The 27,194-nt window shown below is 39.5% G+C and overlaps 1 protein-coding gene across 1 annotated transcript in view; it reads left to right on the forward strand.

Annotated features, from left to right (window-relative positions):
• The window catches only part of ERBB4 (erb-b2 receptor tyrosine kinase 4), a 1,152,669-nt gene that overhangs the window by 937,276 nt on the left and 188,199 nt on the right, over positions 1 to 27,194 (forward strand). Inside the window, exon 20 of the mRNA XM_075528902.1 lies at positions 15,769 to 15,954. Within this exon, the coding sequence (XP_075385017.1) occupies positions 15,769 to 15,954 (186 nt within the window). The remainder of the gene's footprint in view (positions 1 to 15,768; positions 15,955 to 27,194) is intronic.

Genomic DNA, 27,194 nt, shown 5'->3' on the forward strand with positions numbered 1-27,194 from the left:
CAAAAAGAAGTAGTCTTCATTCCATATGTCAGGAGATAGGATATGAACAAGAGCCAAGCTGCTAAAGGATTACGTTCAGGCCGCGTGGAAGGCATTACCCGGAAACAAAGCTTCCAGACTTGATGGACTACCAATAGAAAGGTTTCAACAAGCTGACGACATGCTGGGAACATTCACCTGTCTATGCCAAAGAACTATGAAGACAGCTCATTGGCCAACTGACTAGAAGAGGTCCCAATGTGTGCCCATTCCAAAGAAAGGTGGCCTGCTTGGATGCTCAAACTGTACAACAACATCCATGGTATCACAGGCCAGTCATGTTTTTCTGAAGATGATCCAACAACAGTTGCAGCGGTACATGGACATGAAGTTGCCAAAGCTTCAGACCAGCTTCAAAAGGGGACGTGGAATGAAGATGCCATTGCTGACTGATGTCAGCTGGAGCTTGGCTGCAAGCAGAGCACACCGGAAGGATGCCCGCTTGTGTTTTACTGACTATGTCAAAGCATTCAACTGTGTGGATTACAAGAAACTATAGACACCCTTGAAAAGAATGGGCATTCCTGGAATACTTCATTGCACTAACGTGGAACATGTACATAGATAAAGGAACAGCTATGTGAACAGAACAAGGAAGTCCCTCGTGATGTACAATCAGGAAAGGTATATGTGGCGGGCTTGTACCTTTCACCGTACTTATTCAGGCTGTATGCTGAGCAAATCTTCAGAGACTCTGGCCTATATGAAGAAGAATGTGACATCTGGCCCCGAGGAAGGCTTAGTAACAACCAGCATTATGCAAGTGACATGACTTTGCGTGCTGAAAGTGAGGAGGAGTTGAGGCACTTGCTGATGATCAAGAATTGCAGCCTTCAGTATGGATTACAGCTCAACGCAAAGAAATCCCAAACCCTCACACCAGGTAACATCAAAAAATGTGGCAAAAAGTTTGAAATTGTCAAGGATTTTTAATTGCTCGGATCCACAGTCAATATTCATGGAAGCAGGATCCAAGAGATCAAAACACTAGTTAAATGAGGTACACCTACTGCGCAAGACCCCTTAGAACATTGAAGAGCAAGGATGTTACCTTAAGGAGCAAGGTGCTCTGGAGCTAAGCCATGGCACTTTCAGTGGACTCATATGCATGTGAAAGTTGTGCTTTGAGTAAAGAAGAGTGAAGAAAATTTGGTGTATTTGAATGATGGTGCTGGGGGAGAATATTTACAGTATTCTGCATTGCTAAATGATCAAACTGATCTTGGAAGGAGTGTGGCTAGGTGGCTGCTTGGAAGCAAGAATGGTGAGACTTAGTCTGCCATGCTGTCAGAGAAACTATTCCCTGGAGAATGACTTCGTGTTTGGTAAAGCACAGGGGCAGCAAAGGACCCAAAGGCCCTCGTTGCAATGGACGAACACAGTGGCTGCAAGGATGGGCTCAAGCACAGGTTCAAGTGTGAGGATGACACAGAGCGAGGAAATGTTTTGTTCTGTTGCACATGGGGTCACTTTGCCAATAACTGAACATTAATTTAAATGACAGATCCATGATGACGGGATTAGGAAAACCCAGCATGAAGCAGAGGGTGCGTTTAAAAGGCATAATGGAGACATGTTTTTAAAGATATAAACAGGCTTACATGATTCTAGAGGGTCGATGAGCTCCTCCAAGACTCTGGACAGCACCAGCCCTGCTAAGCGTCCAGGAGCAAGAGAATGATGGCGCCAGCCGACATCCGCTGTGACGTTGGTGGAGGGCTCTGTGGAAACGAGGCGGCTAGTGAGCTGCAGATTGAATGCCAGTCTCACTCTCTTGTTCCTTCAGTCTGCTCCTGTGGCTTCTCATTGGTAGAAACCAGTTGAAATGCAGGGAACGATGAAAGCTTTATGTGATCATATACTGGTTTCATTGGGTACAGCGCACGGTGGCATGGGCTGGGGACTGTATCTGTGGGAATAAATAGAAACATTCAGACAATCAGATGCATCATTAGTGTCATGGTTTAGCACATAGCCTAACCGTTTTATTATAAACATGTTCACAATTTTTGCCATATCCGCTTCAATTAAACATTTATTTAGAACATTGAGGCTCTATATGAGACACTCCAAGAAATGCCATGGATTGTGTTATTTGTTTGCTTGTGGGGAAAGGGGGATGTGGTAATAGTAGAGGGGGAGGGACAGCAAAACATATTTAATTTCCTCTAAAAAATAAGCAAATATTCTGCAAGAGTAATGTGATCTGGATTTAGTTAAGTAGGAGTCAGGAATCTTGATTGCATAGTAAGTCACTCTCTGAAAAATAAATATAAAGACCCTGGTTTGAACTCACATGTAAGTTTTGAAAACTGAAAGGATTAGTTCTACCTTATTCTATAGGTTGCTACGAGTCAGAATCTACTCAATGATGGTCAATAGTGTAGAATAAATCCACAATGAGGTAATCAATAATGAGACTTGGATGTTATTAAACATGGAGTAGAATGAAAAAGAGCAACAAATAAAAATACAAAGATTTTAAAGTTTAGATTTTTTTTTCATGAAATTTGCAAAATTAGTGAATTACAGTTGCCAAGAGAGTCTGGGCAGAATATTTTACTGAGTTTTAACTTTGATATCCAGTATAAAATCTATGACAAGATAATAAAAAGGCATTTGAAATGTAGATTATAATAAAGATGTCATTCATTTATTCTTAAAATTCCATTATATCCTTACTATGAATCATAGAATCTACAGGTATTTGGAGATAGTGCAATCAATATATTCAATTTCTATTACTGCTTTCTGAGAAATCGTTACACATGCCAGATGTTTCACTGATAACTTTAATAAAATGCAATCGATGACATGAGATGCATATATACATAAACACCCATTATTCCGTGCTCAGAGATGACAATTGAAATTACAGGAGTAAGTGCAGCATCAGTCTCATTTTGGTGAGGGTGCTGATCATTCTGACAAGGGGATGCTGGGTTTGTTTTCTATGTTGAGAATAAAAACGTGTCAGTCACACTGCTTATGTTAGATCAAATTGTGACAAACCACAGACAGTTTGCAACTGTTTCCATGTGCTTTTGACAATTCTATTTCTTAGAGTTGTGCACATTTCTTTTCAACCTCAGAGGAGTTAGAGGAAAAAATGTAAAAGAATCGAAGAAAATTCAGAATGAAGCACAGTGGTGGGGAAAAGGCCCTGATAACCTATCCCTAATATGAAGCAGAATGCTGCTTCAGGATCAGAGGAAGGCTTACTAACAACCTGTGATGTGCAGATGACACACTGGTACTTGCTGAAAGTGAGGAGGCATTGAAGCACCGGCTGATGAAGAATTGCAGCCTTCAGGGCGGGTTACAACTCAATGTAAAGAAAACTAAAATCCTCACAACCAAACCAATAGGTAACACCATGATAAATGGAATAAAGTTCAAGGTTGTTCAGGATTTTGTCTTGCTTGGATCCACAGTCAATGTCCATGGAGGCAATAGTCAAAAGATCCAAAAAGCATTTTATTGGGAAAATCTGCTGACCAAGACCACTTTAAAGTGTTGAAAAGCAAGGTTACTCTGAGGACTAAGCTGTGCCTGACCAAAGGGTATTTTCAGTTGCTCTGTAAGTATGTGAAAGTCGGACATTGCATAAAGAAGACAGGAGAAGAATAATTATTTTTCAATAATGGTGCGGGCAAGGAATATTGAATGGACCATGGACTTCCAAAAAGCAACTTTTAAGCAGTCCAATCAGAATGCTCCTTAGAGACAAGCAAGGCAAGACTCTGTCTAAGATACTATGGGCATGTTGGCAGGAGAGATCAGTCCCTGGAGAAGGAACCGTGCTCGGTAAAGAAGAGGTTCACCAAACTGTGGCATTTTCAATCACTTCGTGTGCTTTCGCATGAAAGTTGGACACTGAACAAGAAGGACTGGAAGAAAATCAATGCCGTTGCCTTCTGAGGTTGGCAAAAATATTAAATATACCATGGACTTTCAGAAGAATGAGCACATCTGTCTTACAGTCAGAATGCTCCTTAAAAGGGACAGCGGTAAGATGTCCTCGTACATCCTTTACAATGGAATCAAGAGGCACCAGTCCCTAAAGAAAGATGGCATGTGTGGTCAGATACCTAGTGGGCAAAAAGGAAGTCCCCCCATGAGCTGCATTGGTGCAGTGACTGCCCCATGGGAATCAAACACAGGAATGATGGTGAGCGTGGAAGAGAACTGGGCATTGTTTTGTGTTTTGTTTTTTCATAGCATCATTGTGAGTTGGAACCAACTAACCACATATTCATGTGACAGCTGAATAATAAAAATGGAAAAGTGGAGAATATTTGATGCATTTGGATTAGGATGCTGATAAAATGGTGCCTATAGCATAACTACCAGATAAAGGAGCAAACCTGTCTTAGAAGAAGCATAGTCAGAGTGTTCTGAGGAAGCAAGCATGATAAGGCTTTATCTCACAGAATTTGGACATCTTATCAGGAGGAAACAGGTTCTGAGCAGGAGAACATGTTTTATAAGTTACTGGCAATGGAAAAAGAAACCCTGAAAGATGCATTGATAAACTGGTTGCAACAAAGGTACTTAGGTCTGGCGATGGCTGTGAGGACCGCGTGGGATTCTGCAGCATTGTGTTGTGCTGTACGGGGTCACTATGAGTTGAAACTGCCACACAGGCACTAAGTGCAATAAATATTCCGGACCGTAAGGTGAATAAGGAGGGAAGGTAAATTGACATCAGAGATAAAATAGTACAGGGGACAGACTTGGAATATACCGTAGAGTCATAGAGTCAGTTCTTGCCATAGAGTTGTTGTTGAGTGTCGTAGAGTCAGTTCCAACCCATAACCACCTTTTGCACAATCCAACAAAACACTGACTGGTCCTGCCCCATCCTTGCAATTGTCCCTATGCTTGAACCATTGTTGCAACCACTGTGTCAGTGAATACCCTGCAGGGCCTTCCTATTTTCCATTACCCTCTACTTTACCAAGCACTGGCTCTGTCTGTCCTAAGTAGGTAAGAACATATCTTGCCATCCTTTCCTCTAAGGAGCTCACGCAGCCATTAAAAGAATACTTTATATAATAACCATTTTGAAGGGGAGCCCCTACAACCTGAGACATAGGTGATAGCAAGTAGAATGATGCATCAATAATAAATCAAAAGATAAAATGCATGGCTGCCTTTGCAGTAACAATCTAAAAGATTTAGATCAAATCCTCATAAATTCAAGCTTTTAACAACATTTGAAAGTGTGAGAATGTCGATGGCAAAAGTCTTTGACTATGAAAGAATAAGAAAAGAATTTCAAAGAAAAGAAAATTATATGGTGATGGTACTCCCTTATTTTAATATTTAACAGAGGAGTTCAGATAGAATAGAAAGTAAATTAAGCATAACAAATTTGGCACTAATTAAAAAAAACAAATGTATTCTTCCAAGGACAGCTAGGTCATAGATCATCTGGCCCATGAGGACATTTCTAATCCCGTGCCTTTGCAACCTTGCGATTCCAGGCTCATCTGCCTCTGTGAGCTTTCAGAATGTGCTCCTAGTTTAGCTCATCACCCTCCTTGCTTCACCGGGAACACTCTTGCCTAGCTGTTTGGAGAGATCAGCGCCTGAAGAGGGGCATCATGCTGGATAAAGTAGATGGACAATGAAAAGTAGGAAGGCCCTCCAGGAGCTGGATGGACACAGTGGCTGTAACAATATGATCACCCCTAGGAGTGATCATGAGGATGGATGGCGTGGCCTGGGTCGTGTTTTGCTCTCTTGTGCGTGGTGTTACTCTGGGTCCGAGCAGACTTGATGGCAATAGCCACGTGTTTTTATACCTGGCTTTTATATCATACTCAATCACAAGGTACCTTTCCTGGCCCTGTGTTTAAAGTAACTCTGCAACGACCCTCTTAGAATTCACTGCAGTACATTTGTATGTTTTCTCCATAACCCTTCCTAACATTTTTAATATTTACATGTGTGGGGTTGTTTGGATTTTCTAGTTTATTTTTCGGCTCTTTCACTAGAATGTAAGCTCCATTGCGGTAGTAACAATATTTTATGCTCAGCTTCATCCAAAGGGCCAAGCCAATAGCAGAATTTCAGTAGAGGGTCTTAAGGAAGTGGATATATAACTACAGGGATAGGTAATTATCAGTACAGCACAAAATTTAGTGTAACCTAGAGATGGCGGTGGGAGTAGGATTTCAGGTAGAATGAAGATGTGATAAGAAAGCAAACTTCTACCTTGTTTGTGATTCCCCACCAAGATCTTTATTGTGCAGAAAATGTAAGTAACGTTCCAATCTAAGCTACATCCATTTAAGGGAGAATGATGTGAAATGGAAATGGGAAAATTATTTAGGAGGGTAATTTTGAGTATTGAAGTACACAAAAATGCTATCAGGAACCGGAAAGTGGGGTCAACTCTTGAGCCCTGTGTAGTTGAGCAGCAGCGAGCTTCAAATGGAGGTATATTAACTCACCCTGTCCAATCGCTGTGCACCCACTTGCACAAGAAAATTATTATTTATTCTAAACATGAAGTACCAGACACAGATTTTATTTCTTTTATTAGCTGGGTACCATCTGCAGCAAAGCAGGTTTGTCAAGCGTTCTCATGCACCAGTAATTGATTTCTCATCACCGCCACCATCGTTATCTCCTTTGTTGGTTTCATCACCATCACCCCCACAATCCCGAGGGGCAGCGTGTGTCGTAAGTCTTCACAGATCTGCTGACAGCTGCTCTGAGTGCCATGTTAGATGTCGGCATTCATTGTGTATCTTTTCTTTTTCTCGATCTTGCTTTTTAATCTCCCGAATCCCTGATGCAATGAGATTTTTTTCCCCCAGTTTCAGCTGGAGGGTATTGGACTAATGGCCCATAGACATAATAAAAGAGTGAAGTTAGCATTTTCTAAAAATCAGAATCGCCCATAAGTGTGTTCTGGCCAGGCTTCTGGCTTTTGGCTTCATTGTTGAGAAAATGTGATACCAAGATAAGTGGAAACAAAACAAAACAAAAATTTAAGTGGTAACATATAAACATATGAAAGCTGGGCAAAATGATGCCTTAATGTGACAAATGGTCTTGCTCGCTTTCATTATTGTATAGACACGTCCCCCTTCAGACAGAAATAGACAGACAAATAGCATATGGCTGAAGACTGATGGCATGCATGCTTCACAGAACTTTCGTCTCTGCCCTGATAGTCCCCTGGTAGTTTTTTTTAAATATGCTCTATGGAACCAGACCTCATTACAAAGAAAAATGCCCATGCTTTCAAGTTTTCCATGTAGCACCTGCTTCATTCTTTCCTTCTGTCCAATGAGAAAACACTTTAATTCACCTACAAAGAAAACAAACTAACAAACTTCTGAAGCAAAAAGGAAAACAGAGGGTGACTATTTTGAATGTCTGAAATATGGATAATATACCTGTCAATTTGTATTTATTCCAATCGCCTTCAGTGATGTCTTCTAGTGACAACGCAATGATTTCAAAATTGCTTCCATGAGACCATACACGGAGATGGGTAGCAGAGGGCATTATTAATTTTAACACTGAGAAATTTATTGAAACCCAACACTCCATGATTAAAATATTGGGTTCTTGTTTTTCCTTTTCCATCCCACTCATCACTCAAAATGAATCCACATTCCCTTTCTTTATCAATTCCCCTATCCCCCAAAAGAGCCATCTGCTATTTCCTTTATGAAAAATAAAACCTACAATTAGTGCCTTGTTCATCTTTTCTTTCTCAAAAAAGGGGAACTATTATGCAAATGCTCTGCAATTTGGTTTCGAATACTTTTTGTAGTGTGATGAGCAATTTTCCTTAATACAAACCCAGCTTTTTTTTGCCAGGACTTACTGATAGATTTTTTAAAGGAGAACTTTCATGTGACTCTTTTTACATTCCTCATATGTAAACTTTTCAGATGAATGTTTAGAGTGAAAATATTATGACTCCTTGGGTTGTTGAAGGGGAAAAAATCTGTTCCTGTATAGTATTGTGTTAGTACAGGTTGACTAGAAAAACAAATTCATAGACACTTTATACACAAGAGCAGCTGAATATTGAGAAAACAACCCAATCTAGATCAAGTTCATTAATTCTCTATTAGCCCACGTGTCCAATACCAATCTATAAAGTCCTCTTCAGCCTCACACAAAACAAGCAACGATGCCGAATAGAGGAAGATTGCAAGCCAGTGGGTGGATAATCTTGTAGATTCAGTGGTAGTGGAAGCATCTCAGTGAGGGTAGGGCTCTCCACATGGCTCCTCCAGCTCCTGGGTTCTAGTGTAGTTCCTTGTGTCTTATCCAGAAGAAGATGAAGCAGATAGTGTTGCTGTCCCACCTCCTGGTAGGAAAATCAAAGTTCCCAGAATCCTCAGGAGAAGGCCAGGCCCACATAGAGGCCTCATTGGCTATGATCTGACTGACAGGCTAGTCTCCACCCCTTTGCAGTTGATAGGAGATTATGTAACTACCACATACATCATGAAAAATAAGCTCCAAATAATCTCAAAATATTTTGTCGCCTAACATTTCATTATTATTGTTACCTAGGCTTAAGAAATATTATGCTTTCTTTTTATTTTTCTGCAAGTATGTTGTACACAATAACAGTTTCCCTATGAGCACATTTTGTTTAATTTTAATTGCTCTTCAAGAACTAAAGTCTAAAACAACCCAATTCCTTCTGGTACATCAAATATCTACCATTTAGGGCCACCTCTTTGTCAAAAATAAAAGGGTTAAGTACTAAGTACTGTTGGAATTAATATGTATATAATATATATGTTATAAATAACACACATATATATGTTATTTTTATTGTCATAAGAAATAACACTTCACTAGGACCAAAAATCTTAACACTAATCCTATCGACCTAGGACAGTAATCTCAATCAGCCTATGCGTTATCATTTTACAGGTGAGAACCACTGTCTTTTTAAGTGCTTCATAGGATTTGAATGTGGATAAACCAATTATTACATGATATTATGCTGGTGTTGTTGTGGTTAAGTGTCAAGTCCATACCGACTCATCATGGCCCTGTACAATGGAACAAAACAAGCATTTCCCAGTCCGATGCCATCTTTACAATTGTTCTTATGTTTGAGCTCATTGATGCAGCCACTGTATCCATCCATTTGTCAACGACCTTCATCTTGTTCGATGTCCCTCTACTTTACAAAGTGTGTTAGGCTGGGATGACAAAAGAAACAAATCTTGTGACACTCATAGATGTATAAGAAAGCTTTATATCAAGATGTAATTATATATCACAGCTCAGTAAAACTCCAGTCCATAAGTCCAATGCTAGTCCATAAGTCCCTCTTCAGACTCAGACAGCCACATGCCATGATGCAGAAGCAGGACGCTCACAGGAAGTGGCAGGGTCAGGTGGATTCCAGGCCAATGGAAACTTGGCGGGGCAGTAGCACCCTCAAGGTGGACACCAGAGTGCCAGCAACAGGAAGGTGGGTGGTAGAGAAGCAAGGAGGCTCCTAGGGTCTTCCTTGTGAGAAGGTCACATCCCCAAGGAGGCACCATCAGGCTGTACTCTGATTGACAGGCTGGTTTCCCCCCTCCACTTTCATACATCTTCCAGTTCACATAACAAAATCTAATTACCCCATCAAGTATGATGCCCTTCTCCGGGGACTGGTCTCTCCAGGCAACATGTCCCAGGTCCTTAAGATGAAGGTGTACTCTCCTTACCTCGAAGGAGCAACCTGGATGTATTGCTTCCAAAACAGATCTGTTTGTTCTTTTTGGCACTCCACGGTACTTTCAATATTCTTTGCCATCACCAGGATTTAAATGCATCCATTTTTCTTCAGTGTTATTAACTCAATATCCAATTTTCACAGCCATTGAATTGATTCTGACTCATGACAATCAGGAGGACAGGGCAGAATTGCCCTTGTGGGATTTTGAAACTTTAAGTCTTTGCTAGAGGAGATAGATTAATTATTTTTCCAGTACAGCAGTTTGGTTTGTAGCCCACCATGCCACTAAGGAGCCTATGTAACTGCAATGATTTTCTTTATTGCAAGTGTCTGCTGAAATGTACAGGACTTAAGTCACAGGACTGCAGTGGCCCAGTGATGAGCCCTTGGCCACAAAGCAGCAGTGTGACACCTAGATTCCCCACGGGAGAAAGATGGGGCCAATTACTTCACTAAAGATTCCATCTGGACGGGAACCCTATGGGGCAGTTCTGCCCGTCCAGTAGAGTTGTCTGAGGCAGACAGACTTGAAACCAATGAGCTTAGTTTGCTTAAAACTGAAATATTTCTACCTATTTGAATAGAAAAAAAACAGCACTTCTAGATTTTCTGATTATCCCAAAATGTCTGTACTCAAAGAAGTGTTCCCATATATTGTAGAAGTGTCAAGTCCTCTCCTATGTGCCCATAAGCCAGTCTCCAAGTTGCAGTCACCCTGTGGCATCTAAGATGTCATTTCTGACAGGCTGATGTCCCCTGGTTATGGTTCTCTTCTCTGAGACCCTGGAGGGGTTCCACCTACCTCCGCTGCTGACTGGTACCACGTGAGGGACCAAGGCCTGTCTAGTGCCCCTTGGTGCTACCAGAGCTGTCCATAAAAAAAAAAAAAAGAAAAAGGAATTTTTGGTTTCTACTTTGTCTCATCTCTGTGGTAAGTGGGGGTGGGGAGAGGCTCCTGAGCAAGACTCTATAAACTACTGGAAACTCCTCAGGAAAACAATGATTTCAGGCTCAAGAGCAAAAATCCCCCTGAGGTCAGTGGACACCATCTTCCCCACCTAGTTCTTCTGGGTGGCCTTGTATTACTTCTTTCTCACTTGCTCAGAAAGTAGTGCACTGACCTCAGGCGGATGCATACTGTGTGCTCCATCACATAGACCAGGTCTATGAGTGAGCTCGAGGCCCCGTCTGAACACAATGTCGCTACAATATTAGTGCGTGGGGAGGCTGGCGGTTTAACAATGTCCCCCAAAGAGTTTTCAGGTGAAAGTAGTCAAGTAGTTCACCGATGAGCAGAACAGGATCTGATGGGGGAATTATTTCAAATGGAATGTAATCCCAAATGATCATTGAAAATAGCATGGTGCATGAACTAAGTAGGTGTAAAAGGCCATGTGTAGCATGATCCCACTGACATATCTCAAATAAGCAAAAGTGTAACAACAGAGAGAGAAGTCAGTTACCATGGGTTGGGAGGTCAAAGGGATGTGGGGAGTGGATGCTTAATGAGCATCAAATTTCTATCTAGCATGATGATTGGACAACATTGTAAATATAACTAACCCAACCATGTTATAAAATGAAAAATTGTGTGGTGTATATGTCTATTGACCAGAGTTTAAAGATGTAAATGGATGGAGAAGAGGGAGCAGAGGAGATCTAGCAGAATAATCACAAAATACACAAAAGGCCTCCCCACGGAAAACAGCACGCTCTGCTTTTTGGAAGTCCCCGATGGCTAGCATGACCAAAACGACTTCACGTGTTGAATCAAAACAAAACAGCACATTGACCTTGAACTGATTCTAACAGTGACTCTATGACCAAGTGCTGGTGTTTGGTGCCACCAGACCACTTTGTGGTCAAACCTTAATAACACACTTACGTAGTCTAGCTGTAATTTTTCAGTTCTCCACATCCCATACTTTGCCACTATTGGGGGCCAGAGTGTGGTTTTCATTGTTTTCTGACCATGACCTTTCAAACATATTCCTCTCTGCTCCCCATATGCCCATCTCTAGTCATGTGATTTCTGTTTATGTCAACCTTTTGTGTTGACATGATAACGATTTCATAACGATTCCCAGCTGTGTTATGTTGAAAATATAATTCTTTGTTTTTCTCGTGCACATCTTTGTGTTTTGCCTCAATTTGATTTCTTCGATTGTGATTCTGTCACCACTTTGACCTTCAACTTTCTAGATCAAAAATAGATATCCTCGCCATCCTTTCAACTTGTGAGGGATTCTGGCACTTCCCTCTTCTTGGACCATCTGTCCCTAAACAAGAAGTCTTGTTCCAGTCAGTCTGGCTCCACTCCTGTCCGCTGTAGAGCTCTCATTCTGCAACACATCATTTTTATTACTTTTGGACTTTTACCTTTCATGTTAAACCCTTATTTCCTGACCTCAATGTACTCTTTTATTTTATCACCTGGCCTTTTGGGTGATCTTATTTAAAAGAGAAAATAAACATGACAGGTAGATTTTTTTCCCCCAGAAGCCCTGGCAGCACAATGGCTAGCCTACTAGTGTAGGCTTTATATTTGTATGCTTGCCAAGCCAGGTGCTACAACTAAACCATTTCTTATAGTTCGAGTATTCTCTGCATTGTCCCCTCGGTCATTGTTGGTGTCTTTTTAATTCCTTCATTGTCAATATAGTGGGACGGAGAGAAAATGAAGTGAATGTGTATACTCAATCTGGTATATAATTTTAATCAGAAGTTCATAGATTTGTTTTTGTTTTGTTTTTTGGCTTTAGCATTCTGCTTTGAATAATGAAAAAGCTACCAAAAATGTTCAATGACAATACAGTGAAGGCTCTTCTATTATTCATCTAAGTGAATTTATTGATAATATACTTATATGTGCATAAGGAGCCTTTTTGGTGCTGTGGAATAGACATTAGGCTTCTAACTAATAAGCTTATTTAGGTTACTAAATAAGCATTAGGCTGCCTACGAACCAAGGTAGGCTGTTCAAACTCACCAGCCCCATAAAGATGAGGTTGTCTACTCCCAAGCGCTTGATGGGGAGCCAATGTCCATCTGTAGACAACTGGGCATCCCTTGCAGAGTGCTAGTGGGGAGGAGATGAGTCACTCAGGGTTCAGTGTAGCAGTAAGGAAACTCACAACCTTCCTCTAGTTCATAAACACTTCCTCCCCCCAACTATCATGGTCCCAATTCTACCTTGCAAACCTGGTTACAACAGAGGATGCACAGCGGTACAGATGGCATCTGGAAACACAGGGAATCTAGGACAGATGAACCCCTCAGGACCAGTGGTGAGAGTGGTGATACCGGGAGATGGGGGGGGGGGGCTAGAAAAGGGGAAGTGATCACAAGGATCAACATATAACCTCCTCTCTAGGGGATGGGCAACAAAAAAGTGGGTGAAGGGAGACTATGGCCAGTATAAGATAAGATAAAATAATAATTTATAAATTATTAAGGGTTCATGAGGGAGGGGGAGGGGAAAAAGGAAAATGAGGATCTGATTCCAGGAACGCAAGCGGAAAGTGAATTTTGAGAATGATGAAGGCAATGAATATATAAGTGTGCCTTACACAATTGATTTATGTATGGATTGTGATAAGAGTTGTATGAGCCCCAATAAAATGATTTTTAAAAACATTAAAAAAAGATTTACAGTCTCAGAAGTCCTTTACAGGGTTACTTTGAGCCAGAATTTTCTCAAAGGTTTGGTTTACTTTCTTATATCTGTTTATATGTGTATTTTCTCTATCCTCTGCCTGAACACGTATTCTCTCTCTCAATAAGTCATTTGAAAGCTAGTTTCAAACAAGATGCTTTTATTCCAATATAGTTCAGAACCTCTAAAGAATAAAGAACATTTTCTATGGAACTAAGTTACCATAACTACCTCCAAATATCTGATATTGCTGAAATGTAATATATTGTATCGTTGATATTCACATTTCCCCAGTCTTCCCAAGCAATTACCTTATTGCTGTTATTTGTTGTTTTCAATACAGGATTCAAAGATCCATCATTGTTCTGTCTCTTTGTTAGCTCCAAACCAACACCAAATCCGCTGCCATTGAGTTGATTCTGACTTACAGCGGCCCTGTCAGACAGGGTAGACTGACCCTGTAAGTTTCCAGGTCTGTAAGTCTTTCTGGGGCTGGTGGTTTAGAATGACTGGCCTTGCAGCTGGCGACTGAACTCACTAGCAGGTCTAGTGCTGCTGTAACAGATCTAACATAATGGGCGACTTTCATGAACACAAATGTATTTTCTCATGGTTTGGAAGACTAGAAGTCTAAATTGGGACATCAGCCCTAGGGGGAAACTTTCTAACCTATTGGCTCTGAGACTGATCTTTGTCTTTGAGTATCAATCCGTGGCTCTTAGTCAGCTTCATATGGCCTGGAGTCTATATTTCCCCATCTCTACTTGTCTTTTGGGGAGAAAGACAGGTCTTTCTTCTCTATATACAGTTACAATCTCAGAAAACCATAGGTGTGGTTCTAAACTGCCCAATAGGGGCACTGTGAGTGGACATCGACTCAATGGCAATGAATTTGGTTTGGTTTCCTTGTCTCTCTATGGATCATTTTCCCTTTGTATATCTCAAAAAAATTAAATTAAAGCAAACATTGTATCAGTGATGTCTTGTTAAGATAACAACAACAAAAATCCCATTCCCAAATAGGATTCTAACTGGATGTAAGGGTTAGATTTACAATGTAGATTTTTACAGGAGGCAAGTCAATTCATAGCATGAACTCTAGCTTACTGCCCCCCTCTGCCTTTTTCCCTCCCATCGATTGATATTTTTAATTTAATTTGCAGAATGTCCCCAACATAGATAATTTTATTGTTTCATTGTGATTAGATTTAACTTAAATATCATGGATAAGCATACTACATAATCGATGTTACGAATTCTTTTAAAAGAAAAATTTTACCATTATCAACCTTGTTTTCTTAAATTTCCCATATAACATCATATATCACACCATAAGAGAAGCCCTAAATATATCATCTATGGCCATATATCTTTCATGTTTTAATAAAAATCCTTAAAGTTGCATTTTATTTAAGGCTAACTTCAATGGTGGTGTAGTGGTTATGCTTTGGGCCATCAGTTTGAAATCAGTGGCTCTGCAGGACTAACACTTGACTTTCTACATTCACAGTTATCATTTTGAAAACCCCCAGATGGTCGCGATGAGTCAGCATTGACTTGATGGCAGCAAGAGAAGATTTTTTTCCAATACTTGCTAAATAACCATAATCTCCATATTGCATCTCTCTTAATAAAAGTAGTTTTGATTCTGATAGGAAAGTAAACATTCAATAGTATTCATTTTATGAAGTGAGAAAATTTGAGTAAGCATCTTTAATATAATCTGACCAAGCATTCAAATATTAAGAATAAGGTATAACTTAGAGTTTCCAAAATGAGGTAAAATAAAGAAAAGGCTAATTCAGGAGGGGGAAATATAAGAATAATTCATCTTCCATATAAATTCACAATGGGTCTTTTAAAACATTGTGTAAAAATTGCACTTTGTGCATTACTTATGCACATTGTATGTCTGCTGGCAACCTCCACACCAATAATGCATGTCTTTAAAAAGGTAGCCACCTGGCCCCGCTTGAAACAAGTGTGTTTGTGTAGATTATTTCTATTTTAGAAAGAAAGGTCAAAGTGTAAAGATTCCACAATGTACGTTGGGACTCATTTTCCATGTACTTAGCACTAATTAAAATATAATATTTCCATTTTATACACAAGTAAATATTTCTATTAATTTAATAAAGAGTTTCTTTATGATATCCTTGAGTGTAATATACATGAAAACTTTGATGTTATTTTATTGCATGGAACTAAGTGGCTTTGTAATAATTACAATAACATTTTATTTTTCACAGTTTCCATTGGTTGAAAGTATATTTTCAATATCATTCACTATCATTAGTATGAAGCCAAAACTCTGAGATAAACTCATGATATTATATTTTTTTTCTGGCAGGAAGCTCTGATCATGGCAAGTATGGACCATCCACACCTAGTCCGATTACTTGGTGTGTGCCTGAGCCCAACCATTCAACTGGTTACACAGCTTATGCCCCATGGCTGCCTCCTGGATTATGTCCATGAACACAAGGGTAACATTGGTTCACAGCTGCTGCTTAACTGGTGTGTCCAAATAGCTAAGGTAAGTGCACATTATTTTCAGTGAAAAAATCACATTTCTGGATATAGAGCACTTGAACTAAAATACCTATTAAATAACATAAATGATGGCTGATATTGAAATATAGGTAATCAAGTAATATTGAAATGTAAAGATGTCATTTTAAGCACTAAGTGCACCTGACTCAAACCATGTTGTTGTTGTTTTTCAATTAATTCATTTGCTTATGAAAACTGAACAACAATAAGAAAGACCAAAAAATAACTGATGGGTTTAAATTAAGTTTTGGAAAAGAATGCTGAATATGCCATGAGTCTTGCTGGTTGTCGGGTATTCCTTGGGCTGCCAAGTACAAGGTTATACCAGTTCGTAAGAATTGGTTATCCCCTGGGCTACTAAGCACACGGTTACCAGGAAGAACCTACCACTCTGGAAGAGAAAGGGAAGACAATGTGCGCCCGATGTCCCAAACCCTAAGGAATGGTTCTCCTCTGCTGCATCCGGTCACTATAAGCCAGGATCAGCTCTGTGCCCTGGAGGTTGGTTTGGTTTATTTGTAACACTGTTTTAGGTGTCGTTGCCTCATGGTGATCTTATGCACAACTGAGCCAAACACTGCCATGTTTTTCTCACTCCTGACAATTATTAATATGCTTGAGGTCCTGGTTGTAGTAATTCTATCAATATATCTCATCAAGGGTCTTCTATTTGCCTGGTGTTCTGCTTGACCATGCATGATGCTGTCTTGCAGGGCCTGGCTTTTCATGATCACAGCTCCAAAGTACTCGAGACCAAGTCTTCTCCTCCTTCCTTCTAAGGAACAATCTTCCTTTATTTCTCTCGAGACAGTTTCGTTTGTTCTTTCTTACAGTCCATGCCACCTTCAATATTCTTCGTCAACACCATAATTCAAAGGCATCAAATCTTTTTTGGTCCAATGTCCAGTTTTCAAGTGTGTAAGAGGCCATGGAAAATTCCAACACTGAGTCAGGTGCACTCTAGTCCTGGAAGCGCTGTCCTAGCCGTTCAGTGGGTTCAAGAGGTCTTTCAAGCAGATTTGCCCAACACGATATGTTGTTTTGATTTCTTAATTGCTGTTTTCAATAGCATTGCTTGTGGATCCAGGCAAAATGACTACTTGACAACTGTCAAGTTGTTTGAGATTTAGGTTTTCTTTAACCCACAGTGCAATCTATCCTGAAGGGAGCATCCTTTATCTTCATCTGCAAGTGACTAGAGTTGTCTTTTCTCTCAGCAAGCAAGGATTTCATTTTCATATTGCAAGTTGTTAATATGCTGAAGCTGCATTCTTCTTCGTATAACCTAGCTTCAAACTTGATGTGTTCAGCATAAACTGAATACAACAAAAAACTCCACCACCATCCAGTCCATGCTGACTCATAAGGACCCCCTGTCGGTTTCTGAGATTATCGCTGATGACAGTAGTGAAAAGCCATGTCTTTCCCCCGAGGAGCTGCTGGTGGTTTTGAACTGCCAAACCTGCAGATCCCACACTCATAACCACTACACCACATATTGAATAAGATTTAACCCTTACAGATCTTTCCCGGTTTCAAACAACATAGCACTTTCTTGCTCTGCTCTAGGGACTTCATCTTGGTCAATGTAAAGGGTCGGCATAAGCACACGGAGTGTTCTGGAATTTCCATTCTTCCCAGTGTTATCCATGGTTTATTATGATCCACAGGGCGAAGGTCTTTGCATAGTTAATGAAACAGGAATGAAGAAAGAATGGGCTGTTCATTTCTGTGGAGAAAATTTTTGCCATATGGTTAATAAATCTGACTTGGAAATAGTATAACCAGAATACTCGTGATAAGTTAATGTAGTTATGCTTTGTCTCGTGTCCTTTGGACATGTTATCGGGAGGTATCCATACCTGGAGCAGGTGATCATGCATGAAAATACTGGATCAATGAATAAGAGGAAGACTCTTCATGAGCTGGAAGGACACCCGTAGCAGGCATAGTGGGGATGGGACAGAACCTGGCAGTGATTCATGCTGTTGTGACTAGGACAGGAAGGTGACTTCAGGATACCTAACAACATTATCTATGCATGCATATACTTATGCATAAATATATTTATGCATCTATTTAACATGATATAAACATTTTGGGTTAATTATATCATGAATTTTACAATGACCAGATGTCATTAATGTTGCATTGACAAAAATAATGATTATACTGAATTTGAGGGGTTTTTTTGTTGTTGTTTTGGAATAATATTTAATAAATAAACAAAACCAAAGCAAGAAAAGGTTAAAAGTCCACATTTCTGTTATAAATGATTTTCATAAAATAGACTGTCCTTTCCCCTGTTAGTATTACAAATCATTAAATGCTAGGAATTTTGATACTTTTCAGTTGCTCTTTAATGACAGAAGGCTTTGATCTGGCAACAGGTCTCACTTAATTGACACCGAGGTTGCCACAATAGTTGCAAACTTCACCGTCGTGAGGATGTCACAGAAGCAGGCCGTGGTTTGTTTTGTGGTCTAGGGGTTCACCATAGGTCCGAGACCGATTGAAGGCCCCTAACCGCAAAGAGGTCTCATGTGGCTTGCAGATTGTGGGAGTGTATGTGGTAGGGAGGGAGGAGTTCTCTAGTGAGTTAGAGAACAACCACTCATACCAACAGCGGTGTGGTTTGGGGGAGGGAGGGTGTTGTAACTTTAGCTTGGCTTTCTAATTTGTCAGAGGTTCTGCAATAATTTGAGCATTTAAATCCTGACGCATGTATGTGCTGTTGCCCATCAATGTGCCAACTCTGGTGTACATGCTTTCTGTTCAAAGGAGCCACTTAAGACTGTACTTAGTGTCTTACTCTAAATCTTTAGAGTAAGAATAAGGTCAAGAAGAATTTTAATTCACTATTTCAACTCTTAGGTGCATTCAACTATATAATAAGGGTGCTATAAATTTTACATATCTGTATACTCATCTTTTCATTTTATTATATAAATGACAAAATGTTAATTTAGTAGTAGACCTATTTCTTTTGAATCTAGAATATATAGTGGTAAATTACCTAAAGCAGAAATTCTTTCAAACAACAGAAAAATGTTAAGTGACAAGCTCATTTTATATACTCTAAATCTAAATATAAGTTCCTTATGGATCTTTTATTTTAATTTTGTGAATATTTAGAGATAAAAACAACTGAGAGAATTCCTTACGGTAATAAAGCTTGAATGAGAGTCTTCAAACCTGATATATTTATCTGTCTTTCTATAATTTATAAGGTATAATAAATATGTAATCAGAATTCTAATAAATCATCAAAGGACTATAAATGAAAACAAAACTAAACTTTAAATTTCTTAGTGCTCTATATAATCCATTCAATAATTTCTACCATTTATTTTGTCCTTAAAAATTGTGTGGCATTAAGATATCACTTACATAAGACTGTATACTCTAACAAACGGAACATGCTTTGATTTTTCATGTTATACATTTTTGCCTTGACACATGCTATTCTCTCTGCTTAGAATCAAGCCCTTGATTCACCCTGTATGTTCTGTTTCATCTATCAGAGTTGACTGGGCTACCTCCTTTCGTCAAGCCTTTCCAAGTGCACCCATTTCTCTCTAGCTGTTTTCACTTTGGGACTAGTTTGGGTCTTGAAAATCTGTCTCTGATTTCATGGCAGGATTAGTTTGTCAACAACTCTTCCAAAAAATACTTGTTGGGCATTTACCATGTGTCGGAAACAATGCTGACTAAGAATATGATGATAAATCACGAGGACATAGGAGCCCTCGTGACACAATGATTACGTGTTTGGCTGCTAACCAAAAGGGTGGCTGTTAGAATTCTCGGAGTAACTCCACAGGAAGACTACTTGACAATCTGCTCTGCGCAGACTCCAGCCAAGAGGACCCTAGGAGGCAACTCTGTCACGTGAGATCGCTCTGAGTCCAAACGGACTCCACGGCACCTGCCACGCTGACGACATCAGCCCTGGTTCTCTTGAAATACTCTAAGTTGCTGAGCAGAAAATAATAAATCAAGCTAGAGTGAAACAGGTGGCTCATACTTTAAAGAATACAAATAATTGCATGGGCTACTTAGGGAAAAGCTCACTGAGTCAAGACACAAAGTTTATGGGAAGATTTAAAGAAGAGGGAATGTCATACAAGGCCTGTACATAGGAGAGCCATGCGATTTGTTATTCACACAGGACCATTCTTGGAATGAGAGGGACTCTATTACTAGTCATGTAAGGACAACAGTACAATAGTGTTCTAATCAGATCAGGACATGGAATAATAACCTGTGGCATAGTTTAAGAATGCATGCAGTTAGGAATTCTTCAAATGTTTTTATGTAAAGTAATGCGATCCAATGGTGTTCTAAAAGGGTCATATCAGTGTGCGTGGAGATGTCTTTTAGGGGAAATTAAGATTCCAATTAAGAAGCTGGGTGCAATGTAAATAAAGATGAACAGATAGAATTAAAAAATTTTAAAGATAAAATTCAAAGTATTTTGGTGTAAAGTCTTAATGGATGATGTGGGAGTTGCGTATGGTGGCCTCATTTTCCTAGCCAGGGAATGCTGAGGAGTTCTCAAGTCTGTAGAGGGATTCCAGAATTCCATTCCATGGTTAGCAAGTTACAAGTATGTTCAGACAAGGAACAGGAGACACATTAGATTATTGAATCTGATACTCAAAAGAGGGGTTGGGCCTGGAGACATAAATTCATATAAATTTGTTTGTATGATGTGAAATTCAAATATGAATCTGTTTCTAAGTAATCCCATTGCTTTTCTATTTTAAAATTTTATATATAATCTTTTAAAACTTTATACATATATTATAAAGTCTTAAAAGATAAAAGAGATGGGATTACTTTGAGATAGATTCACCTAAAATTTGAGCTTATGGAGAGTAGTCACTCAGTAATTATTTAATAAATATTTTAACTCAACTGAAGAAAATACAAAGTCTACCTTTGAGAAGTAAGCCCTCGTTTTCTCATTTTTTTGTACTTCAAAAGCTAGATTCTGAAGAAGCAAGAGCAGGTATGTGAGAAAGATCTACCTGTGAATATTGGTACATTTTCAGTTCTGTTAACTTAAGTTACTCAGTTTTAGTTGCTGACTGAATTTTAGTTTCTTAATATGAGGTTTGTTGTTAGATACTATTGAATCGTATCCACGTCATAGAGACCCTAATATGATGAAACAAAATGCTGCCAGGTCCTGCAACCTTCTCCCAACGGTTATCTGTGAGCCCATAGATGCAGCCACGGTGTATTTCATTACGATCTATCTTCTTTTTTGCTTATCTCTACTTTACTAAAATGATATCCCTTCCAAGTACTGGCCTCTCCTGATAAATATCCCAAACTCTTCTCTCACTATTCTTGCCTCTAAGGAATATTCTGGTTGTACTTCCTCCAAGACAGGTTTGTTTGTCCTTTGGCAATGTCTGGTATTTTTAATATTCTTCACTAATATTGTAATTCAGATGTATCAATTCTCCTGTAAGCTTCCATAGCCATAATCCAGGTTCTATATGCACATGAAGAAATTGAAAATATCACTCCTGCGTTCAGGCACGCATTAGTGCTCAAAGTGACATCTTTGTTCGTTAACGCCTTAAAGAGGCCTTGTTCAGAGCATGTACCCAGTCCAATAGGTCGTTTGATTTCTTGATTGCTTCTTCCATGAGCATTGATTGTGGACTGAAGTAAAATTAATTCCTTGACAGCGTCAAAATTTTCTCCATCTATCATGATGTTATCCATTAGTTGTCTATTAGCTATTTTGAAGATTTTTGTTTTCTTTACACTCAGTTGTCATCCACATAGAAGTCTTTAATCTTCATCAGCAAGTACCTCCAGTCCTCCTTACATTTAGCTCAGTCCTCCTTACATTTAGCTAGCAAACAAGTAAGATTGTATGATCTGCATTTTGCAAGTTGTTAATGAACCTTCCTCTAATCCTGTTGCTACATTTTTCTTCCTATAGTCCAGCTTCTTGGATTATTTGCCCAGTGTACAGATTGAATAAGTGTGGTGAATAAATACAATGTATAGAGTTTAATGAATAATTAATATTTTTCTCATTTACGAAATGAAGAGTAATAATATCTACCCGAATAGTGGCTCGATAATGACCTCTTAAAAGTTCCCAAGACTGTGCAAATGATAGACCCTGTAAATATGTACTTCACGTCGCAAAAGAACTTGGCAATATGATTGTTGTAAGCATCTTGAGATGGTGAGGCAATGTTAAATTATCTCTGTGGGCCCAGCGGTGTAGCAAAAAGGGTATAAACATAGAAAAGATAGAAAGAAGAAAACATTAGAGAGCTGTGCTTTGAAGCTCAAGGGAGCATCTTCATTCTGAGGTATACAGGTGGCCTCTAGAAACTGGAATATCCAAGGAGACAGATTCTTTCCTGCAATTTCCTGAAGGAACTCATGCCTGCCCATATATTGATTGTAGTCTAGTGAAACTCATTTGACCATCTGACCTTCCAGAACTGTAAGAGAATAAATCTTTATTGTTTCAAGCCACTGAAAAAAAAAAAAACACTGCCGCTAAATTGATGGCAATTTGCTGAAAGCCAGTGAGATGTCATCATAATTGCTTCAATATCTAGTTTCATTTTAACTACATCCTGTTTTTATTGATAAAACAGGGGAGAGGGCGGTGCTATAAAATAACCAATTTATAATTGCACCATGATATGCTTAATGAAGAGCTTAATGATATGTCAAAAATAGTAATTATAGCTAACATTATTAAACACGGTGAGGCATACTGTCTGTATTTTTATGCATTAATTAATTTTTATGCCTTGAAATTTCAATGCCCTTCCTCAAAGTGTAGATTCTCCCTCTAAAGAAATAATAACAATGCTTTTGATAATATCAGTGCATCACATTTTCTGAGAGAATGTATTTTGTCCCAATAGATATCATGATGCTTAGGTCAATGTGAGAGCTTCTCTAAGTTGTTTCCCCACCCCTTTCACTTTCCATTCTATTGGCTAAATTATTTTCCTCGTCAGTGTCAAATCCCTAACTGAAGGTAGCCAGAATTCTATTAGGAATCTTAATTTTAGATGGTCCTTGCTGAGGTAGCTGTGAAACTTCTTCTTTCCTGAGAGAAGAGTGGGAGTTTGTTGAATGGGTAAAGCTGAGAGCAGAAGGTCTCCCAGTTGTGTCCACAGCTGACAACGATGTGAAGAAGATGCATGCGCTAAGATGTGACGTCACATGAATAGATGTGAATGTTTCATGAAGTTTTACCTTTATCTCCTCTTTTGAATTTTTCTCTAGCAGTACCTATCAAAAGTGACAGAAAGCCACCAATTTTCATTCCTTTCACCTATTTACATCTGCACGAATTAAAGTGAAATTTAAATCTGAATGTAGACCTGATGTAGGCAAAATTCCTGAAGTGGGAATCAAATGTCTAATTTGGTTTGGATAAAAACGAGGCTTTATATGGGACCATTGATGTTATTGACTGATTTTCACTCATAGAACCCCTAAGTAAACAGAAGGAAAACTACCTGGTCCCGCCCCCTCTTAGCAGTCATGTCTATGATTGAGTCCATTGGTGCAGCCACTCTGTCAATCTGTCTCCTTGAGGGGCTTCCTGGTTTTGGGCGCCTCCTGATAGCAGGTGTTCCCAGCCTCACTCCTAAGGAGCAGTCTGGCTGCACTGCTTCCAAGACAGATTTGTTTCTTCTGTCAGCCCATGATATGGTCAACATTCTTTGCCAAAGCCATAATTCCAATGCATCCATTTTTCTTCCATCTGTATCCTTTATTGACCTGGTTTGCATGCTATATCATGAGAGGAGACAGGTGTTCCATAGCTTCAAAGTGACGTCTTAGTTTTCATACTTCAGGTGTATCGTTTGTTGATGATTTTCCCAGTGCCATGTATAGTACTATGTATTTTTTTATTCTTTGATCACCACTTCCATGGATACTGACTGTGGATTGAAGTAAAACAAAGTGGTTCACAATTTCAATTTTTCCCTTTTTACTTAGTGTTGCCGATTGGTCCAAAGGTTAGGATACTTACTCTCATGATGTTGAGTTGTAATCTATATCAAAGGATATAGATTTTTTATATCCATCAATGAATGCTTCCAGTCATCTTCATTTTCAGCAAGTAAGGTGTTATTTGCGTATTGTAGGCTGATGATGATACTTCTGTCTATTCCTGATGCCCTCATCCTTCTTCACATAGTTCAAATTCTCATATCAGTTGAGAAGCATACAGATTGAATAGTGTGATGAAAAGATCCAACCTTTCATGTTAAATAAAACTGTATCAAGTTAGTCTTCAATACCAGACTCAAGGAATATATATTTTTTTCTAAATTAAAATTTCAGCTTGATGATTTTCCACTCAGATTCAGTCAGGAATGATTTTCATCTTACCACTTGGAGTTCCCACAAGGCTGTTTTAGAGCAGTTGAAAAGGCATCTTCGACTTGGCAGATGGTGGACAGGACTTTCCAGACCTTTGAGATTGCTACAGAACGATGTTCCTTGGTTACCCTGATAGAAAGAGAGATCTTACATCCCGTTCAGGCATGCAGAATCACTACAAGGTCCAATCATTGTCTCCTCCTTTTGGGGGTATATAACATAAATGCATATTAGCATGTCAGGGGCTCCTGGAGGATCCACACTGTGGTCTTTGCTACCCTCCTTTACTTGCCCAGGATTGGCTAGCTCTAAAATGATCCAAGGAAGAAATTCTGATTCCCTAGAGCAGTGGTTCTCAACTTTCCTAGTGCCAAGACCCTTTAATACATTTCCTCATGTTGTGATGATCCCCCAACCATAAAATTAGTTTCTTTGTTACTTCATTACTGTCATTTTGCTACTGTTGTGAATCAGGTGACCCCTGTGAAAGGGGCTTGCAACCCTCAAAGGAGTCGTGACCCACAGGTTGAGAACTTCTGCCCTAGACCATCCTCTCATCAAGCTAGACATAGCAGATTCCCACAACTCCTCTGCCCGGATGTTCCATCCCTAGGATCTAGGTACTCATTCATACACCAGCCCATGGAAGGCTTCTTTCTGTAGTTGTGGAATGAGAGTCAGCACCTAGGTCCCCCCTCACCCTATCTTCATCCCCCTTCTAGAATTGCCACTGCTTACGTCCCCTCACTCTTCAGTCTTGGGCAACCTAATTGCATTTCTACAGTTTGATGAATTCTTCATCTTACACCTTCACCCTCGATTCCATTGCCAGGTGAAAATACATCAATTTCTCAACCAACAACAACAACAAAAAAGTGAACTAGGGCATAGCTCACGGGAACTAGCTCTCACAATCACATTTAGTCCTGGTGGTACACAATGCTTGGAACCCATTTCAAGATGGGGGACCCAAGAGAGAAAACACAGGCTTTCTTGTTTGTTTCAAAGCAGGGGTGGGGAAACAAATTGATATTTCAAAAACTCAGTTTGCTGTAGATGAAAAAGGAAAGAAAATCACGAGTGGGTGGATGGGAGGACACAGAGAAAACTCAAGTCAGTAGAATAACTCTTAATAACTGAATATGGACGCCTCTTAAAGTGACATAGCAGGAAGTACCTGAAGACTAAATAGTTTAGTGATTAAAAGAAGAAAAAGAAAACTTTGTTCCCCCCTAAGCCATGAACTTTTTTTTTTTTCGTGTGAAAGCATTCCTGAAATCCAAGCAAGTAAAACCGCTATAACTTGGGCAGTAAACAGGGGGTTGAGAGGCTTCAGGTATCCTCTGTTTCCCCCAGGACTTCAGGGGAGAACAGCTTTGACACCATTAGGGAAGCCTGTGCTGATGAAGAAGCTGAAGTCTAAACAGGCGACAGAGCTCGCTCAAGGCCACCCTGTTTGCTCGCGACAAAGTGGAGCTTGAACTGCCACCCTATGTAGCTATGTGCCACCCCTCAGTACTTCCAGACCCTCTTTTATACTTTTGGTGAAGTAATTACTACTGTATTAGAGAAAATGGGTCTTAAAGATGAGGTCATATACCTCTTGTGATAAATTTTAAAATGGTTTAATGATGTCCCCCATCGCTACAGAATGCCAAATGAGAGGCAGCTGGCGTATGTGTCTATCCATGTCCTTTTGGTGTTTTCAGTGTACCTTCCAAGGGATTTTTTACTCTCCATTTTCCAGCAGTAGCTTTTCCTCTCTGTCTTTATATCAGAATGTCTAATAACGGTGCGATGTCCCAAATTGGTGATAAAGCACCTGGTTGAATTTACATCGTGTTTATCTCCTCCCTGAAACAGCCTCATGCTTTTGATTTATGTGCCCAATTCCCATTGCCTTAAAGGTGGACTGTCTAGCAGGGCAGTGAGGGAGACGAGAGGATTGCAATTGTACCAGATGAAAATGAGGTTTATTGAGCTAAGTTCAAAAGCACAGGTCCCAGATTTGCACGGGAAGCCTCATGACTTCCTGGAGTTGGCATGAAATACGAAGGTCTCTTAGTTAGAAAAGTCATTTAGGTTTTTGTCTTGCCTAACCTATAAAATAGCAAGCTTCCCTTTGCTTAGCTTTGCCTGTGGCTTTGCTTGGCATGCTGAGAAGCTCTAATTCAGCTGTGTAAAGTTACCCGAGTCTATAAATGGCAAAGGTTTTCATTCAGACACCATGCGTATGCAGAAGGGAAAGAATTTAATTTCTCCCGAGTTTCTGCTGTAGTTAGTAGTTGTAATACACTTTTTTCTTTGTCAGAAAAGAACACTAACCCATCCAAATGGATTAAATTGTACTTCGTGTGTAGAAAGTGCTCACAATTGCATCTATTAGTCATGACGACGTGAAGCATGGTATTAGAGCAGATTTTTAGAGCACTGTGATTTTCTCAAACGCACAATCAAAGTACCGGGACTGGCAGATTTGGTTTATTTCTCCCCTGTGGCTTTTGGTTCAAAGCCTATAGAGTCAGATGCGTCAGACAATATTTCTTTCACAAAGTTGGGCTGTATATTCATGGCCATTGAGATGTATAAAAGCAGTGTCATTTTTTCTACCACAGATTTTAACATGTTTTCAGTAATTCAGAGAAATGAGGCACACATTTTGCTTTAGATATGAAAAACAGATGGCAGGAAGATCAAGTTATTTGCCTGGAAATAGAAAGCCCATAGTGGCATTGAAAATATAACATTAATTTACTTATTTTCACATATGACCGGTTCCTTCATCAGATACTTCTTTTAGAGGGACACTAAAGGGTGAGAAATCGCATT

The sequence above is a fragment of the Tenrec ecaudatus genome, chromosome 13, assembly GCF_050624435.1.
Source record: "Tenrec ecaudatus isolate mTenEca1 chromosome 13, mTenEca1.hap1, whole genome shotgun sequence".
Classification (NCBI taxonomy): Eukaryota; Metazoa; Chordata; class Mammalia; order Afrosoricida; family Tenrecidae; genus Tenrec; species Tenrec ecaudatus.